At 39.2% G+C, this 20,872-nt stretch overlaps 1 protein-coding gene across 1 annotated transcript in view; it reads right to left on the bottom strand.

The window, feature by feature from the left end:
- The window catches only part of DCP2 (decapping mRNA 2), a 48,917-nt gene extending 28,340 nt beyond the window's left edge, over positions 1–20,577 (bottom strand). Inside the window, exons 1-2 of the mRNA XM_021698927.1 lie at positions 20,341–20,577; positions 2,108–2,259 (exon numbers count right to left, since the gene is read on the bottom strand). Of these exons, the coding sequence (XP_021554602.1) occupies positions 2,108–2,259; positions 20,341–20,393 (205 nt within the window). The 5' untranslated portion in view covers positions 20,394–20,577. The remainder of the gene's footprint in view (positions 1–2,107; positions 2,260–20,340) is intronic.
- Positions 20,578–20,872: the final 295 nt, after the last annotated feature.

Genomic DNA, 20,872 nt, shown 5'->3' with positions numbered 1-20,872 from the left:
TCATCTTCTTGAAAATAGGGATCAAATCCACATTGTTCACTACATAATGCCTGGCATCAAGTAAGCACCCACTTATTTAATGAAATCACATCAGCAATAAAAGCTTTTTCTCCATACAACTGAAATTAAACATAACTAAAACAAAAGTTTATTTTCTTAATAGCAAGGGAAGTTTAAAATGCATGTGCACACACACACAAAATTTTATCCAGAACCCCAAAGTATGTAAAGTTGCTATGGTAGAAGGCTGTCTGTGCAAAATAGATCAAACAGGATCTGCCTGTTTTGATCATGTTTCTATACCTAAATTATAGCTTCTTAAAAGCCAAGTCATCCATGATTTCTCCACAGAAATCTATGACCAAGACTTTAACAAAGATAATGTTCAACAGAACTTCTATTCCCCCTGATTCCTCATTTACTTCTTCATATTTGATCAAACAGCTTGATCATTTCTGCCACTGACATGTCTCTTCAGTCTTTTCTTTGTAGTCCCTCTACTATGGCTTAGGACCTTATTGCTACGATCTCAAGTAATTTGACAGCCCATCCTATGGTTTAACCTATCCTGCCAAGTAAGTCTTCTTGAATACTATTTTCAAATGATTTGCATAATATTCCTTAGCCTTGCTCAAAAATGTTTTATGGCTAACAGTTGTCTAGAACAAACAGTGTTTCAGTCCATTTTCTACAGTGACCTGGGCGGGGTGGGGGGGTCCTTATTTCATGGAGCTCAAGGAAAATTATAGGGAGCTGAGTACAAGGGTTGTTTTCATTCTTATTCCAATTCTAGCAGAGTACAGTGAATTTGTGGGTATAACTGCTTTTGAATACATGATTCATAGTTAAAAACAATGACCTACAGGATAAAAATCACTTTGGCTCAAGATTTAAGAACCCACAAATCCCCCCTATATACCTGCCATCTCTACTTCCTACTGTATCCCCATTAAGAACTGTCTGCTCAATACAAACTAATTTATTTCCCAAGATATCCCTTATCTTTTCCAACTCTCTAATTTTGCTCAATCCTTTTCTTTATGTGGAACATACTCCCCACTCCTGTCTCTTTATAAAATCCTGTATTCCCTTACAAATATAGCTTTGCCTAAAAAAAAAATCTCTAAATTCTAAAAACATTTAATACTAGAATTATTAGCAATTCATCGATTTTTTTGCCTTGTGACATAGTTTCTTTTATAATCTTAAATTTTGGGGGCACCTGGGTGGCTCAGTCGGTTGAGCATCCAACTCTTGATTTTTAGGTCAGGTCATGGGATCCAGCCAGAGTTGAGCCCCATGTCAGGCTCTGCACTCAGCAGGGAGTCTGCTTAAGATTTTCCCCCCTCTCCTTTTGCCCCTCCCCCACTCATGCACGCTAATAAATCTTTAAAAATAATTATAATAATAATCTTAAATTTCCAAGTGTATCCTTTATAACTGACAAGCTTGTCTTATTTGTAAAGAAGAAAAAAAAACTTCAAAAGCAAAGACTTCTTTGTATTTGCCACAAAACTAAAAACACTGCTTTTAACATATGAAGTATTCAATAATTATTTAAGAATTTCTATCCCAGGGCACCTGGGTGGCTCAGTTGGTTAAGCGACTGCCTTCGGCTCAGGTCATGATCCTGGAGTCCCGGGATCGAGTCCCGCATCGGGCTCCCTGCTCGGCAGGGAGTCTGCTTCTCCCTCTGACCCTCCCCCCTCTCATGCTCTCTCTCTCTCTCAAATAAATAAATAAAATCTTTAAAAAAAAAAAAAAAAAGAATTTCTATCCCAGAAAGGTAGTGATCTGATTAAAGATCTGATTAAATGGAACAGCAAGAAGAAAGTAAAAATAACAGATCAGTTCTAGAAATAGGCTAGTTATTTCTGAAAGAGAAAATAAAATTTAATTCTAATCATCAGTGCATATTCAAGGGGTCCTCTACATAAAAATAAAAATAGTATTAAGTTCTGCCTACTACTCATATATGACAATTTTTAGAAATCAAGTATGTTTACCTAATAAGTTTTAAATCTCAAAGACGATCAAAAGGAAATCTGTGCTAAAATATGTTATTAGCAATAATGAAAGACAGTCATTATAATTATAAAAAGGATATCAGCTTTAGCAAAGTCTCTTATCCCACACTGAGGTAATCCTGGTGTGTTCTGCATGTAGAAATCCAAGTAAAACCAATGGGCAAGTTCAATCTGAAAACACACTCGGATAGCATTGTCTCTTTCCTCGCTGGGAATATGCAAAATAAATCGGCTGTCAAAAACAAAAAACATGTTAAAATTACATTTACAAATGGTAATGATTTTAACCTACTTAACTGCTTCACCCCTGACCCACCAACATAAAAAAGGGACCAAGAGCAGAGCTGATCAAGGAAGGAAAATCTGGGGAAAATTACTACAGGAAGAGGAGTCTGGAAGGCAGCTATGCTCACCACTATGACACCAATGCTGCACAGGGAAGAGGAGGCTGGGAAAACAGTTTACCACAGGTATCTCCCCTATAATCAAATTTTTTTAAGAAGCCTTCTAAGAATATATACAAATATATTCATTCATTCAAACAGGAAAGATGTTAGCTGCTTAATCTCCACATTTAGAGTATTACAAAGAGACATTAAAGAAATCAACAGTTCATTAATAGACTAGACTTCTCAAATAACCTCATCTGCAGAACCTGAGTTCAAAATAAAGTATATTCACTTTTTAAAATCCTAAATTGTCTTTTCCAAGTACATTTGAAGGGAGCTGGAGAAATAGTTTATATATATAGTATAAATGTACACTCTTTATTATTTGTATGTGATTCAGATAACGAACCCCTCTTTGTGCAACAAGTCAGAATTTAAAAATCTAAGTGAACGGGATTTTCAGCACTCATTAAGCAACTACCAATTGCTTCTTCCACTGCATAGCCTATTTTGGTAATGACCTCAAGAGACAGACTGAACTACATAAAAGAAATCCATTGGTTTTTTGAGTTATTTTTAAAAAATTAAAAATTAGTTATCACCCAGCTTGATCACTCACACTATTCACTAGCAAATGTTCTTGGTGGTTTCCAAGTTTCAAATCAACCTCAAAAACATGTTTTTAAATTATAAAAATGTAACATTCCAATAGGGGAATGAATATATAAATGGTAAGACAAATAGGTACCTAACCCACATTTCAGTATAGGAAAACTATGGGGAAAGGGAGCTTAAACAGCACATATACTAAGAATAAAATGTGTAACATGAAACTCTGATGGCATTAGCTAAGATACAAAAATCAAAACTCTTCTACATGGCATTCGAGATCCAGTCCCTGCTCACCTGCACAACCTCTAAGATTGCCCAATGAGTTCTTTATACCCAGTGATACCAAATTCTTGGAAATGTCCTAAACTATCGTCCATATACTATATACACTTCCTTTCCCTTGTCCATCTAGCAAATTCCTAATTTGTCCTTCATGACTAACACTACTCTCCTATGTAGATACACCAGCCAGCCTCCTCTGAACAGATTTACATACTCTCTCAGACTCCCACTCCTTTACAATCATGTGGCTTTTACTATTGTCCACAAACTCCTCCAAATTAGTTCATTGAGATAATGTACTCTATCTTTGCATATTTTTATTCCCATAGTCTAGCAAACTGTTTGACATATACATTGAAAGTGACACACTGATAGTCATAATTTATCTTTTAAATGCTTACATAGGTTCCTAGTCTGGTTAGATGAAACAAACACTTCACTCTCTCCCTCCCATAAAATGCAGCTATTGAAACCTTAACAAAATGCATAGAGCAGCTATTTGAGGACTGTGAAAAGTAAACAGTAGCAGGAAGACTGGGGAAGACAGTATTCGAAGTGAATTTACCATTTTTCCACCCTCCAGTGTCGCCTAGCTGGACTGGGGTTTGGAGGTGAGCACCAGCAGGGACAGAGAGCCCCAGAAACCTTCTAGTTTTGCCTCAAGGGTTGAGAGAGGAGTCTAAGCACATCTCCTAAGACTTGGAGATAGTGGGGAAAATTCTTCCTTTCTTTTCTCCTTTCTCCCATGCCCTAGCCCCCAAGCAATACCATCATGGTTAGAGGTGGCTGCAACAGTGGCTTTAACAGAGACCCACAGAGGCTAAAACTCTAAGGGACAGGAAACTTCCTCTTGAATCGTAAGAACTGTGTGGTCCCAAGAGAGTAGGGCCAATCTCCACTGCTTTTATTCTTCTAACCTCCAGTTGCTCGGTCTCAGTGAACACGTGAAGTGTGTGCCAGAGTGGCTCTCTGGCTATAGAACCCAAAAGGACAGACCTAAAGAGCCAATTAGTAGCAGGAAGATAGCAAAAGAGAAGCAGCTCAGGAAAATGGTCCTGGGAAATTATTTATGAACTAAGGCTCAACTCCAAGCTACACAAGTTCAGATTAGACTACGAACAACAACAAAAAAAAAAAAAAAAAAAAGACTACGAACAACACACCACGAACATTGTGAGCTGAACTCTGAGACAGACCAATGCCCAAGTCTCAGAATGGCCAGTGGGTGGTAAAACAGAACAGCAATCAAAAAATACTAACCTTCTTTTGTCTGATTTTATTTTACTTAACACATCTCTAAAATAAACTCTGGTATTTATTTTCTCAGTTTGGGGCATTATTTCCATTATGGAATTCACTCTATTCCCACTCCCATTCTACACAGTCTTCTAATCTCTCCACCCACCCAACAAAATTCTATCAGTTTTGGTTAGGTTGTCCACTTCAGCACTACTGACATTTTGAAGAAGGTACCTATGTTGAGAGGAACTTTCCTGTGTACTGGATGATGTCCAGCAGCAACCCTAGCTTCTACCTATTAGATGTCAACAGCACTCCCCACCAAGGTGTAACAACAAAAAGATCTCCAGATATTACCAAATGTTCCCTGAGGGGAGCAAAAATCACTCCCACCGATAACCACAGAGTTAGATCAGCATTCACTCTTTACATTACTCTGACTCTGTAAATGCAATTCACAACTAAGCTACATGGTAAGCTAGAATTACTTTTCCTTTCCTGAACAATCCTTCGTTCTTCCCATAATTAATAGATGTCTTATCATTGCATTTACTTTGTGTTCTCTATCATACCTGTCACTAATTCAATCTTCCACTAGTTTCCTAAATTTTTTTCTCAGATATTAATTCAAACACACCATTTCATCTTGAAGAATATCCTTGAGCCTTCTGATCTGTTCCAATCTGAGGTAGTTGTCATCTACACCTGATACACACCTATCATCCTATGCTGTCCTTTCACCGGCATCCCATGGTTCCCTAGGCCTCTATCCTATCAGATTTCATGTTTCTTGTATCCTTTCTTTCTCCTCAATTTTCTTTCTTCTTTCCTTTGAAGTATATCCTCCCAAACCTCCTGGAGGAAAAATGCAAGGGAGATAAATACGGATACATTCTGTATCTCAAAGTATCTTTATCCTCATATTTAACAATTAGGCTAGATAAAGAATTCTAGGTTGAAAATCATTTTCCTTCATAATTTTGAAGACAGTGCTGTCTCCTGCCAGCCTCCAATTTTGATACTGACTGAAGCCATTCGGATTCCTTTGGCATATTTTTTTCAGTCTGGAAGATTTCAGGTTTTTCCTTCTATTCCCAGTGTTCTGAAATTTCCCAGTTGTCTATTTTTTATCTACTGCACTGGCCATTCAATGGACCTTGCCTATTTGGAAACTCACATCCCTCAGTGTTAAAGGACCTCATGGACTGATCCTCATGATTCTTTACTCTCCTCTGGTATTTCCTACCTCTGATTCCTCCCCTCACCCCCACCTTCTGAGAAACATTCTCAACTTTATTTTGCAAACCATCTATTAAGATTTTTGGTTTTGCTCTCATATTTTTAATTTCCAAATGCTAGTTTTAACTGTTTAGATTATGCTTTTATAGATTATCCTGTTATTCAATGATTATAAAACTCTACCTCTCTAAGGAGATCAATATGGGTTTTTTTTTTTTTTAAGTTTTCTCTACCTGCATAGTTTGATTCTTCCCAGTTCCTCTTTTTTCTTTTAGTTTTAAGCTCTACCTTTCATGTTAAGAGGCCTATTCAGATGTTCACATTTAAGTGACAGACCACAAAGCTATTTAGGAAGGTTGTCAAACTATCAGGCACCATTTATTAATTTTTTTTAAAGATTTTATTTATTTATTTGCCAAAGAGAGCGAGAGAGAGAGAGAGAGAGAGAGAGCAAGAGAGCACAGCTGGGGGAGCAGCAGGCAGAGGGAGAGGTAGAAGCGGACTCCCCGCTGAGCAGGGAGCCTGATGCAGGGCTGGATCCCAGGACCTTGGGATCATGACCTGAGCCAAAGGCAGATGCTTAATCTACTGAGCCACCCAGGCGTCCCTATCAGGAACCATTTAAAGTAAGTCATCAGGCTGAGCCATTTAACTGAGGAACCACCAATGTCAGTATCTTTAGATCTATCCTCATGAGTTAGTCCGATCACCTAAAGATTCTTCCCATCTTGGACCTGGAGGGTAAAGGCCAAGCTCTGCCACGTTCTAGGAGTTGAGCAAGGGAAGAAGGCTGAGGGTTTTCAGTATGTTTACAGGATATATAAATTCAGTTCTGCCATTTTTCAATATGCTCTTATTCTAGAGTAGATTGACACTATTACACTAGTCTCTCATTCGGGTCTATTACGTCTGCTAAGTTATATACAACATTCCCTTTTAGTTACCAAATTTTGTTGCTCATCCTTTCACTTCTTCGTTTCCCTGTGGCTTTATATATTCAAGTTTGTTTTAAACTTTACTCTTTTAGTGGAATCGATGTTTGCATACAACCTACTATATCTTTAACCAAAAATTTTCATTTCTAGTTAAGTTTCTAGACACTAACCACAACCTAAAATGTGGTAAGAAAGTACATAGGACAAAGAAATTCAATCTCATTCCCATCCAATCCAGAAAAGCCTCAAGTGAAGAAAGGTAAGCTGGAAATGGGAATAAGAAATAGGACTTTAAAAAAAGGAGAAACAGGGTGCCTGAGTGGCTCAGTCAGTTGAGCGGCTGCCTTCGGCTCAGGTCATGATCCTGGAGTCCCACATCGGGCGCCCTGCTCAGTGGGGAGCCTGCTTCTCCCTCTGCCTGCTGCTCCCCCTGCTTGTGTTCTCTCTCTCGCTCATTCTATCTCAAATAAATAAATTAAATCTAAAAAAAAAAAAAAAGGAGAATCATGCCAGGGCACCCCCTGCATATAGCACCCCAGGAATCCCCAGCCTACACCCACCTCAGCTCCAACCACCCTGCCAGGGAACCTGCTGCACAGAACGCCCTGAGACAGCCCCCCACACACACACTTGTGCCCAGCCTCAGCTCCAGCCATCCAGCCAGGGCGCCTCTGCATGGGTCATCCCAGGCCAGCCCACCTTGCACCTATTTCAATTTCAGGAATCCTGCCAGCATACCTCCGTGCAGAGAACCTCAGACCACCCCACTCACTGCCTACTTCAGCTTCAGTGATCCTGCCAGAGTGCCTATGCATGAAGAACCCCAGGACTCCCTCTGCTTCCAGTCACTTCAGTTTTAGCTGTCCTGCCAGGGAACACTCTGCAGAGAGCTCTGGGACCACCCTGGCCCATGCCCAATTCAGCTACAGACATCCCACCAGGGCAGTCCCAGCACAGAGTGCCCCAGGACCCCTAGCCCACGCTAGCCAAAGCTCCAGCCAGTGAAAGTCACTGGGCACACACAGTCTACAAAGGGGACAACCATACACAAGACCATTCCCCTCAAGTTTAGAAGTAGCTGTTCTACCCAATTCATAGAAACACACACAGAAAGTCAAGCAAAATGAGGAGACAGGAATATGCTCCAAACAAACAGACAAAACCTCACAGAAAGAGCTAAATGAAACGGAGATAACCAATCTACCTGACAAAGACTTCAAAGTAATAGTCATGCTCACCAGACTGGAGAGAAGAGTGGAGGAACTCAGTAAAAATTTCAACAAAGAGAAAATATGAAGAAAAAAAAAATACAGTTGAGGAATATAATAACTGAAATGAAAAGTATACTAGAGGGAATCAACAGATTAGAAAATGCAGAAGCAGCATGCTGGAAAACACAATGGAAAGCACCCAAGCTCAACTGTTTAAAAAAAAGAGAGAGAGAGAGAAAGAGAATAGGTTATGGGATCTCTCGGATAACATCAAGTGAACAAAATTTGCATTATAGGAGTCCCACACCATGATTAAAATGTCAAAGATTAAAAATAAAAGAACTTGGGGCGCCTGGGTGGCTCAGATGGTTAAGCGTCTGCCTTCGGCTCAGGTCATGATCCCAGGGTCCTGGGATCGAGCCCCACATCGGGCTCCTGACTCAATGGGGAGTCTGCTTCTTCCTCTCCCTCTGCCTCTCCCACTGCTCATGCTCTCTCTCTCTCTCTGTATCTTGAATAAATAAAATCTTTAAAAATAAATAAATAAATAAAAATAAAAATAAAAGAACTTTAAAAGCAGAAAGAGCAAAACACTTATGTACAAGGGAAACCCCACAAGGCTATCAGCTAATTTTTCAGCAAAAACTCTGCAGGCCAGAAACAAGTGGCATGACATATTCAAAATGCTGAAAGGAAAAAAATCACAACCAAGAATGATCTCTCTGGCAAATTATCATTTAGAATTGAAGAAGAGATAAACAGTTACACAAAAATGAAAGGAGTTCATCACCAAAACCAGCCTTAAAGAATGCTAGAGACTTCTTTAAGTGAAAAAGAAAAAGCCATAACTAGAAGAAAATTATGAAAGGAAAAAATTTCATGAGTAAAAGCAAACATACATAAGGTAGTAGAGCAATCACTTATAAAGCTAGTATGAAAGCTGAAAGACAAAAGTAGTCAAATCAATTATATCTAAAATATTAGTTAGGGGGACTCACAAAACAAAAAGACAAAATATGACAATGTATACATAAAAAACATGGAGGGGTGGTAAAAATGAAATTCTTTTAGAATGTGTTCAAACTTAAGTTACCAACTTAAGTTTGCTATTTATTTAGGATATTACATATGAATCCCATGGTAACTACAAACCAAAAACCTGTAATAGATACACAAAAAATAAGAACAAACAAAACCAAGTATAACACCAAATAAAGTCCTCAATACAAGGAAAGAGCAAGAGAAGAAGAACAGAACAGAGAAGAACTACATAACAACTGGAAAGCAATTAACAAAATGGCAATAAATACACACCTATCAATAATTTTTTCAGATTTTTTAATTTAAATTCAATTAACATATAGTGTATTATTAATTTCAGAGGTAGAGTTCAGTGATTCATCAGTCTTATATAGCACCCAGTGTTCATTACATCACAAGCCCTCCTTCATGTCCATCACCCAGTTACCCCATCCCCAACCCCCTCCCCTCCAGCAACCCTCAGTTTGTTTCCTATGATTGAGAATCTCTTATGGTTTATCTCCCTCTCTGATTTCATCTTGTTTTATTTTTCCCTCCCTTCCCCTATGATCCTGTTTTGTTTCTTAAATTCCCCAAATGAATGAAATCATATGGTAATTGTCTTTCTCTGATTGACTTATTTCACTTAGCATAATACCCTCTAGTTCCATCCATGTCTTTGCAAATGGCAAGATTTCATTTTTTGATGGCTGAGTAGTATTCCATCAACAATTACTTTAAATATAAATGGTCTAAATGCTCCAAAGGACACAGAGTGACAGAACAGACAAAAAACAAATCCCAGCAATAGGCTGCTTACAAAAGGCTCACTTGAGACCTAAAGACACATACAGACTGAAAGTGATGGGATGGAAAAAGATATTCTATGCAGATGGAAGTGGGGGGGAAAAAACAGAGCAGGAATACTTGTATTAGACAAATACTTACATGAGATAAAACAGACCTCAAAACAAATACTGTAGCAAGAGACAAAGAGGGGGCATTACCTAATGATAAAAGGATCAATACAAAAAGAGGATGTAACAATTTTAATATCTATGTACCCAACACTGGAACACCTAAATAAAGCAAGTATTAACAACACAGAGGGAGAAATTGACAGTAATACAATAATACAACAATAGCAGGGAACCTGAACACCCCACTTAACATCAATTGATAGATCATCCAGGCAAAAAAAAAAAATCAATAAGGAAATGGTGTCTGTGAATGACACATTAGACTGAATGACTTAACAGAATATATACAGAACATTCCATCCTATAACAGAATATACATTCTTTTCAAGTACATGTGAAACACTCCCAGGATGGATCACACATTAGGCTACAAAACAAGTCTTAGTAAATTTAAGACTGAAATCATATCATGCATCTTTTCTGACCACAACAGTATAGAACTATAACTCAACTATAAGAAAATAACTAGAGGGGCACCTGCGTGGCTCAGTTGGTTAAGTGCTGATGTCAGCTCAGGTCATGATCTCAGGGTCCTGGGATGGAGCAGTGTCAGCCCTTCCTCTCCCTATGCCCCTCCCCCCAGCTCCTGCATACACTCGCTCTCAAGCTCTCTCTCAAATAAAATCTTTAAAATCTTTAAAAATAATTTTAAAATAAAAGGAAATAATTTTAAAATAAAAGGAAAAAAAGAAAGAAAAACTAGAAAAAACACAAACACATGGAGACTAAACACCATGCTACTAAACAACCAATGGGTCAAAGAAGAAATTAAAGAGGAAATTAAAAAATACACGGAGACCAATGACAATGAAAACACAACAGTCCAAAATCTTTGGGACGTAGCAAACGCAGTAAACGCAGTAAATTTATAGCAACAGAGCCTGCCTCATGAAACAAGAAGCATCTCAAACAATCTAACATTACACCTAAAGGAACTACAAAAAGAACAAACCCAAAGTTAGTAGAAAAAAGGAAATAATAAAGATCAGAGCAGAAATAAGTAAGAAACTAAAAAAAAAAAAGAAAAGAAAAGAAAAGATCAATGAAACCAAGAGCTGGTTCTTTGTAAAGACAAACAAAACTTATAAACCTTTAGAGAGACTCAAAAGGAGAAAAGACCCAAATAAATAAAATCAGAAAAGAATGAGAAGAACCAACACCACAGATATACAAATGATTGTAAGAGGCTACTATAAAGAACTATATGCCAACAAATTGGACAATCTAGAAGAAAATAGATAAATTCCTAGAAATATACAATCTTCCAAAACTGAATCAGGAAGAAATAGAGAATCTGAGTAGACTGATTCCTAGTAACAACATTGAATCAGTAATCAAAAAACTCCCAACAAACAAAGTCCAGGACCAGACTAATTCACAAGTGAATTCCACCAAACATTTAAAGAGTTAATACCTATTCTCCTCAAACTATTCCAAAAAATACAACAAAAAAGAAAACGTCCAAATACATTCTACAAGGCCAGCATTATCCTGATACCAAAACCAGACAAAGTACCAAAGAAGAATTCCAGCATCCTCGGATGGCATCCTGGGATTGAGTCCTACAATGGGCTCCCTGCTCAGCAAGGAGCCTGCTTCTCCCTCTGCCTGAAGCTCCCCCTGCTTGTGCATGTGCTCTCTCTCTGACAAACGAATAAAATCTTTAAAAAAAAAAAAAGAAAGAAAAAGATATACCACCAAGCTATAATCATCAAAATAGTAAAGTAATAGCACAAAAATAAACACACAGATCAATGGAACAGAGAATCCAGAAATAAACCCACGTTTATATTTATATGGTCAATCTACAATAAATGGTGCTGGGAAAACTGGACACCTATATGCAAAAGAATGAAACCGGACCACTTTATAACACCACACACAAAAATAAACTCAATATAAAGATCTAAATGTAAAACATGAAACCATAAAACTGGAGGAAAACATAGGCAGTTTTTTTTTTTTTTAAGATTTTATTTATTCATTTGAGAGAGAGAGCGAGCATGCGTGCACAAGTGGGGGAACAGCAGGGAGAGGGAGAAACAGGCTTCCTGATGAGCAGGAAACCCGACTCAGGGCTCGATCCCAGGACCCTGGGATCACGACCCAAGCCGAAGGCAGCCGCTCAATTGACTGAGCCACCCAAGCACCCCAGCACTAACTTCTCTGACACCAAACTTAGCAACATTTTACTGGGTATGTCTCTTCAGGCAAGAAAACAAAAGCAAAAAATAAGCCACTGGGACTACACCAAAATAAAAAGCTTCTGCACAGCAAAGGAAATCATCAACAAAACAACACAACCTACTGAATATAAGAAGGTATTCGCAAATGATATATCCGATAAAGAGTTAATATCCAAACTATATAAAGAACTTATGCAACTCAACATCAAAAAACAAATAATCTGATTTAAAATGGCAGAGGACCTGAATAGACATTTTTCCAAAGACATACAGATGGCAGAGACACATGAAAAGATGCTCAACATCACTCATCATCAGGGAAATGCAAATCAAAACCATAATGAGGGGTGTCTGGGTGGCTCAGTCGGTTAAGCGTCTGCCTTCGGCTTGGGTCATGATCCTGGGGTCCTGGGATACAGCCCCGCATCGAGATCCCTGCTCAGTGGAGAGCCTGCTTCTCCGTCTCCCTCTGCCTGCTGCTCTGCCTACTTGTGACTCCTCTCTCTCTCAAATAAATTAAAAAAAACAAAAAACAAAACCCATAATGAAATATCATCTCATACCTGTCAGAATGGCCAAAATCAAAACGACAAGAAATAACAAGTGTTGGCAAGGATATGGAGAAAAAGAAACCCTCATGCATTGCTGGTAGGAATTTAAACTGGTGCAGCCACTGTGGAAAACAGTATAAAGATTTCTCAAAAAATTAAAATAGAAATACCATATGATACAATAATTCCACTACTGGGTATTTACCCAAAGAAAACAGAAACACCAATTTAAGAAGATACACACACCCCTATGTTTACTGCAGCATTATTTACAATAGCCAAGATAAAGAAGCAACCCAAGTGTCCACCAATAGATGAATGGATAAAGATATATATGTGCATATACATACATATATACAATGGAATATCACTCAGCCATAAAGAATGATCTAGCCATTTGTGAAAACATGGATGGACCTAGAGAGTGAAACAAGTGAAGCTAAGTGAAACAAGTCAGACAAATAGCATGATTTCACTTATGTCTGGAAATCTAAACAAAACAAATGAACAAACAAAACAGAAACAGACCCATAAATACAGAGAACAAACTAAACTGATGGTTGCCAGAGGGGAAGGGATTAGGGTATGGGCAAAATGGGTGAAGGGAAGTGGGAGATAACACGCTTCCAGTTTGGAAGGAGTAAGTCACAGAGATTAAAGGTATGGTATAGGGAATATAGTCAATGGTATTTTAATAGCATTTGTATGGTGACAGATGGCAGCTACACTTGTGGTGAGCACAGCATAACAGAGTACTCAAATCACTTATTCTGTACACCTGAAACTAATGTAACATTGTGTCAGCTGTACTTCAATTTTTTAAAAAGGGAGAGGGGGAAGGGCAAGGTCTACTTATGTAATAGAAGACGGTCTATTCTTCTTTCACTCCTTTGAGTCAGGAGTTTCTCCTACAAGAGAGTGGGGGAAGGAGTAACAACATCTGAGGCTCTTTTCCAACTTTAGCTGATAGGTTTGGGTGTTGGCACCCCAAAGCAAAACTGGTTTTCAAGGATTCCCAGTGTAAGAGCTAACACCCTATCCACTCACATAAAAGAGCCTATCAATAAACAAGCCCCTTATAACCTCATCTTAAATATGAAACAGCAACAAAAACCATCCAACATCAAAGGAAAATCTGGGGCATGACAAAGAAAAAATTACATTGAAAAAACTGGCCCTGAAGAAAAGAGCGTTGAGGTTATCTCCTAGAACCTTGGAACTCAAAAAAGTGTGAACCCTGGACCACCTGGGAACATAAGTGTGGGAAGAGAAACAGGCATTTTAGTTATATAGGGACTCAGAAGTTTATTTCTAATGACCCTCTCGAAGGAAATTACTTTAGAATGTGCACCAGGAAAACAAGAATGAAAACCAAGAAAGCATAAAACATGAGATTTAAGAGATAAGAGACCCGGGGCACCTGGGTGGCTCAGTTGTTAAGCGTCTGCCTTCGGCTCAGGTCATGATCCCAGGGTCCTGAGATCGAGCCCCGCGTCGGGCTCCCTGCTCCATGGGAAGCCTGCTTCTCCCTCTCCCACTCCCCCTGCTTGTGTTCCCTCTCTCGCTGCGTCTCTGTCAAATAAATAAATAAAATCTTTAAAAAAAAAAAAAAAAAGAGAGATAAGAGACCCGACCCGGCAGAGCCATGAAAGAGAATTCTAGCAGGCCAGTTGTTTGGCAACTCTAGGGAACAACCAGTCCAGACTGGGCTAGAGAAGTGGAGGTCTCCAAGAAGGCACTCTCCAGGAAAAAAGAATTCTGTAGCATAGACAGTATGACTAAGAGTACGACTGAGGACAAAATAAAGGAGCAGACAGGGGTGGAGGGGAGGAAGCTATTTTGAAGGTGTTGGGGAAGAGAGGTAAATGTACAAAAGAATCATAATCCAAGTATGAAGCAAAAGTCAACACTGGAACAAAAAGACAATCAAAAAGAAAAAAAATAGACTTCAAGGATAGCCAGAAAGAGGGGCGCCTGGCTGGCTCAGTTGGTAGAGTGTCCAACTCCTGATCTTGGGGTTGTAAGCTCAAGCCCTATGTTGGATGTAGAGATTACTTAAAAATAAAATCTTAAAAAAAAAAAAAAAAAAAAGAATAGCTAGAAAGAATGAGGGAATAATGAAGAAAGCATATGCTTCTTTCTCCAAAAGAAAAAACTATAAAAGGCAGCATCATTTTGACCAATTAGTAGAATATAAGAAAGAGAATTCATTTTGGCATTCTCTCCCAAGGTCCTTACGGAAGGGATCCTAACTATGACTAGAGGGAAAAGAAACAAAATCCTAGCCATTGTAAACTTGCCTCTACTGTGAAAAATACGTGCATATTATACCATATAAAAATGCATAGTTATACCATATAAAAATGCTATTACTCTTGTTCAGCTTTTGCAGTCAACCAATAGTAAAAAGTGTAAGAGCCCTCATTAAGGTTACAAAATGGAATGTAAATACTATCAATTTTTAAGTTCACCTGGATAGAAGCTGAGGGAATGTGTAAGAAGGAAAAGGAAGAAAAGATGGGACACTGACTGCCCCACCTTATCAAATACAGACTCAAAATACTGACCATAAATCCATAAAGCAGAAAGCTAACCAACAGAACAATTTAAAATAGTGATATAACTGTACTGGAAGTAGGGCAAAGGCATCAGTAGGCTTTTGATAAACTAAACCCTCACCTATCTACCGAGGTTAACTAAATTCTCAATCTAACATCTGAAGTTGATAAAACAAGAAACTAGTCCAAGTATATTTTAAAATACTACATTATATACCAGGAGAATTCAACACAAAACAGGTAAAAGTCTGGAGAGCAGAACTCAGATAAAAAGGGGTAGGGCAGAAGACTGTTGCTTTTCTTTTATAACTTCACCCGTACTCCTCAACTTTTTTTTTTTTTTTTTTTTTAACCTTACACATGAGCACATCTTTTTAACAACTAAAAGCTGACTTCTTGGGGCACCTGGGTGGCTCGGTCGGTTAAGCGTCTGCCTTTCGGTCAGATCAGGATCTCAGGGTCCTGGGATGGAGCCCTGGGGCTCCCTGCTCAGCAGGAACCAGCTTCTCCCTCTGCCTGCCGCTCCCCCGCTTATACGGGCTCACGCGCGCTCACTCCCTGTCAAATAAATAAATAAAATCTTAAAAAAAAAAAAAAGCTGCCTTCTTTAAGAAACTTTATAAGAGGGCGCCTGGGTGGCTCAGATGGTTAAGCGTCTGCCTTCGGCTCAGGTCATGATCCCAGGGTCCTGGGATCGAGTCCCGCACTGGGCTCTCTGCTCCTTGGGAGCCTGCTTCTCCCTCTGCCTCTCTCTCTCTGTCTCTCATGAATAAATAAAAAAAATCTTTAAAAAAAAAAAAAAGAAACTTTATAAGAAAAAGGAGGGCTCCTGGGTGGCTCACTCGGTTAAGCAACAACAGATTTTTTTTTAAGATTTTATTTATTTGACAGAGAGCGAGAGAGCACAAGCAGGGGGAGCAGGAGAGGGAGAAGCAGGCCCCCCGCTGAGCAGTGAGCCGGTTGAGGGGGCTCGATCCCAGGACCCTGGGATCATGACCGGAGCTGAAGGCAGACGCTTAACCATCTGAGCCATCCAGGCAACGGACTCTTGATTTCAACTCAGGTCATAATCTCAGGGTCATGAGATCAAGCCCTGCATAGGGCTGGGTGCGGAGATTGCTTAAGATTCTCAGGCACCTGGGTGGCTCAGTCCTTAAGCATCTGCCCTCAGCTGAGGTCATGATCCCCAGGGTCCTGGGATCGAGCCCCACACATCAGGCTCCCTGCTCAGTGGAAAGCCTGCTTCTCCCTCTCCCTCTGCTGCCCTCCCTGCCTGTGCTCTCTCTTTCTGTCAAATAAATAAAACATATATATATATTTAAAAAAAGGGTTCTCTCTCCCTCTCCCCCACCCATGCCCCTCAGCGCTGTGTGCAAGCACACGCTCGCTCACTCCCAAAAAAAAAAAAAAAAGGAAATTTCAATACATGAAAATAACATGTCAATGCTTTCATTCTATGTATGTTTTTGATCTGTTTTAAAGATTTAAAAGTGTGTGCAGGGGTGCCTGGCTGACTCAGTTGGAGGAGCACAGGACTAAATCTCGGGGTCATGAGTTCAAGCCCCACATTGGGTGTAGATTACTAAAAATAAAAATAAATAAATATGTGTGTATACGTAGTATATATGAAATAAAATGCTTTTCACCATAATTTGTTATGAGAAAAATTTCTCCACCTCACAAAATGTCATCTTTTCAATTTTCCTACAGATAGAACATTAACAGAACTACAATTAGTACAAAACTGTTGCAGAATTGAACACTAAAATGGCAACCTGAAGATGAGCAAGAATTATTTGATTAGCTTACACAATCACCAAAATAGCAGCAACATTAGTTGCCAGAACATACCTTTCTCCTTTTAACACTAGAGTGGCTTCACCATTTAATTCTTAAAGGGGCTTTAAAAAAAACTCCAAGCATTTCTTTAAAAGAGAAACAAGCTGTAGTTTTCAATTTTTACTTTAAAAACATACTTTTCAGGTATTTAATAAGCTAATTTAAATGGTATTGAAAAATTCTTTGACTTTTAATGTCAAAAATCATGGTGCAACAGAGGCAAATATCACCATAAGATGAGAGCAGATTTACTTTCTACATACAAGTTTACTAGAATGTTCACTAGAACATTTTAGATGACAGTCTTTCCTTCCTCTCCTCTAATTTCATTTTACCCAGAAATAACTAGTGTTTTTCAGTTTGGTGTATATGCTCTCAGACTTCCTTGGGCACACACACACACACACACCATTTAAAAATTTAACAAAAGGCATCAAATGACTAAGTATTATGTTCAATAGTATACTGTATCCATCTTTCAAGACACAAGTATTTTCCTTCAGTTTACTGTTTGCTAACTGCCTTAGGAATTTCTAATGGCTACACTGGTATCCCAGTAAATGAAATTTTGCATATGAAACCATCTGCAAAATAACATTCCATGTCTTAGGTTATAAGCAGTCTAACTGTTACAAAGTCACTTCTTGAGAATGTAAGTCTCCTCCTCTAATTTTTCACATCAAAATTATTCTCAATTTTACATTTCTACAGAATTATTACTATATGGTCAATGACTGAAGTAGACAAGATTAGCAGGAATATGTAATGTATCAGAAATCAATAACACAAAACAAAAAACTTCTTAAATACACTAATAATAAACAACAGAATTGGAGAAAATATAAAAACGAGTCAAAGCCAAACATAAATCAAGAGGTACTTAAAAGAGCAGAAAAATTAACTTTTCCATTAAGCTTTATTTTTATAGAAATTAAACATAAATTTTTAGTAAATTTATTTCTTAAAAAACCCACAATCATAAAAGCCTGAACTGTTCACATTAAAAGTCTTTAAATTTACCAACAAAAATATTATAAACACTAACTTTAAAATTGCATGTTTTTTAAAACTTAAAGTTTTTTAAGAAATGGTTATTTGGTTTATTAGTCAAGCAGCTAGCCCTAATATTTAAACATATAATCCTTATTTATATAGCCAAAACACAGTAATAACAAAAATGTTACTCTCATTTCTTAAAGAAAAAAAAATGTTACCCTATTCCAAAAGATTTGTATAAAATTGCTTAAACTCACTGGAAAACCAAGAATCTTTAACACTCAGCAGGCGTTTAACGTACTGTTTACAAAACAAATTTTGTGAGTAAACAGGTTCCACATAAAATCAATCACCTTCATAATGGTTGCTAGGACTTCTTTCAATGATGTAGTATACAAAATAAACCCATAAGAGTAGGAAGATTATTTTAGATGTCTGTAAAAAGTGTGAATTACCCATCTTTTTATTAACCTGTATCCCTAGTAATCCATACATAATTAATGCTCACCTTTTAAAAAACACACCCATCTTTACTTTTTTTCTAACTATAAAAATACACGTCCTTTAAAAGATCTTGGAAACATCAATAAAAAAATCATAATCTCACTTCTTGTACATGTTCATCCAGTCATTTATCCACGCAGACATACATACATTAAATCTTTTCTTATGAAATTGGGATCACAGAAAATAAGTGCATTTTAAGTGGTTTGTTTCAATCGATCATATTCCAAAAATTAAAATCATATCATCACCAAAGAAGTATAGCGACATTAATTCTTATTAGTTCCAAAATTAGTCTATATAGTTATCTACATGTACTTTTGTGAGGTTTAAAATATTAGACTTGACTTTCTGCAACATCTACCTAGCATAGGGGGAAAAGCACAGGCGTTGTAGAGAAAAAGGCCTAGGTTTCAAATCTTGATTTTCTGAATTATGAGAAATGTGACCTTGTGTAAATTACAAACCGACTCTGTCATATGAAAATGAAAATAACTGCACCAAATAGGACTTGTTTCGGGGAATAAATAAAATGATATATGTGAAGGGAGCACCCAATGCCTGGCACACAGCAGTACCTCCACAAGTATTAGTTCTTTCCTTTAAAAAAAAAAAAAAAGGGCGCCTGGGTGGCTCAGTTGGTTAAGCGACTGCCTTCGGCTCAGGTCATGATCCTGGAGTCCCTGGATCGAGTCCCGCATCAGGTTCCCTGCTCGGCAGGGTGCCTGCTTCTCCCTCTGACCCTCCCCCCTCTCATGTGCTCTCTCTCTCTCATTCTCTCTGTCTCAAATAAATAAATAAAATCTTTAAAAAAAAAAAAAAAAAAAAAAAAAAAAAAAAGGCGTGAATGCGACACAACTACTAAAAGTCAGATTTCTATACATAAACGCAGTAAATGTACTTCAAAAGGTATTATTTTATCAGAGCCTTTTACTCACTTATAATTTATTTCACAATCCACCTAAGCCGGCGACAACCCAGGGTATTACTGCATCAAAAATTTTACTTCGGGAAAAGAAAATACTTTAAGTCCATTTTCCCTAAGTTTGGCTATCTGAAATCATCGCTAACAAGAGGGAAGAAAGTAAAAAATTTCTCAAAAGTATACCATGCGTTAAAACCCTGTGGTTGAGAATTTCCTTTAAGGAAAATTAAAGAATGAAAAAAAAGCAACTCTCTACCCACCCCCTTCCAATAAGTTTGGGGATGAACAAGACAGTAATTCCTTATAGCAATTTAGAAAATGCCACGGACGTGTGAGAGCACACGGGCGAAAGGTTAAGTTTGAAACTGCTTCCCTGCGTAGATCCGGGGGCGTGGGGCTACTAAGGCTCAAAACCTTGGGGTCTTTGGACAGAATTGAGGCATGAGAAAAGGGAGGAGGAGGGGAACAGTCTATAAAAGTCAGAGGCAGAAAAAAAAACAATGAGAGGGGGAGGGGGAGGGGGCAGCCGAAAAACGCTCCAGACCCAGGGTTTGGCGCAGCGGCTTCACTTGCAGCAAAGAAGAGTTGGGGAACTAAGAAAATGAGGAAATTCCGGTGGCCCGTGAGGAAGGACGGAGGGGCCGTGAGAAACCGGGAAGCTGCGGCGGAAAGACAGGGGTGGTGTCGTCCGAGAAAAGGGTCGAGCGGGGAAAGCGAGCAACCGCGGGACCGGAAAGCGAGGACAAGGATGTGGGCGGGAGGGAGGAAACGCGGAGGCCTCCGCGGTCGGCCAGTGTGAGAGAAAACGAGGAGGGGACGAAGGGGGGCCCTGGCAGCGCCGCGGTACCTGCAGAGATCGTCCAGGACGCTGCCGGGAATCTCCACCCGTTTGGTCTCCATGATGAGGACCCACAGCAGGAGCAGTGCATCCCGGCTCCGCGCGGCCGGGGACCGAGGGTACGGCACGGAGACTCCGGCTCGCCGGAGAGGGGGCAGCGACTGTAGCGGCAGCGGCTCCAGCGAAGACGACGGGGGAAGGGGCGGGACCCACTCACTTCCGTCCCGCTCCCTCAGCCCCGGACCCCGAAGCTGGGCCAGAGCGCGGGGAGGAGCCCCGGGAGTCACGCCCCTGCTCTGCTTGAAAGATCCAATAGGAAGCTGGAGAATTGGGAAGCTGAGCACGCTAAACCAATGAAATGTTTGTTTATTGGTCTGTCATCTCCAATCGGTCTTCAAGCAGCTCAGTTGCTACTCAGAAAACCAACTTCCCGCCGCCTTTGATTGAGCCCTGGGGTGGTCATGCGCATGCGCACCATGCCGCCTTTGCGCTACTAGGAAGGCCAGAGGATTCGGGTCTTCAAGATAGCCTCCGAGCCCAA

The sequence above is a fragment of the Neomonachus schauinslandi genome, chromosome 7 (assembly GCF_002201575.2).
Source record: "Neomonachus schauinslandi chromosome 7, ASM220157v2, whole genome shotgun sequence".
NCBI lineage: Eukaryota > Metazoa > Chordata > Mammalia > Carnivora > Phocidae > Neomonachus > Neomonachus schauinslandi.
Note: the sequence above shows the minus strand (reverse complement) of the source record. Positions and strands in the feature narration are given on the sequence as shown.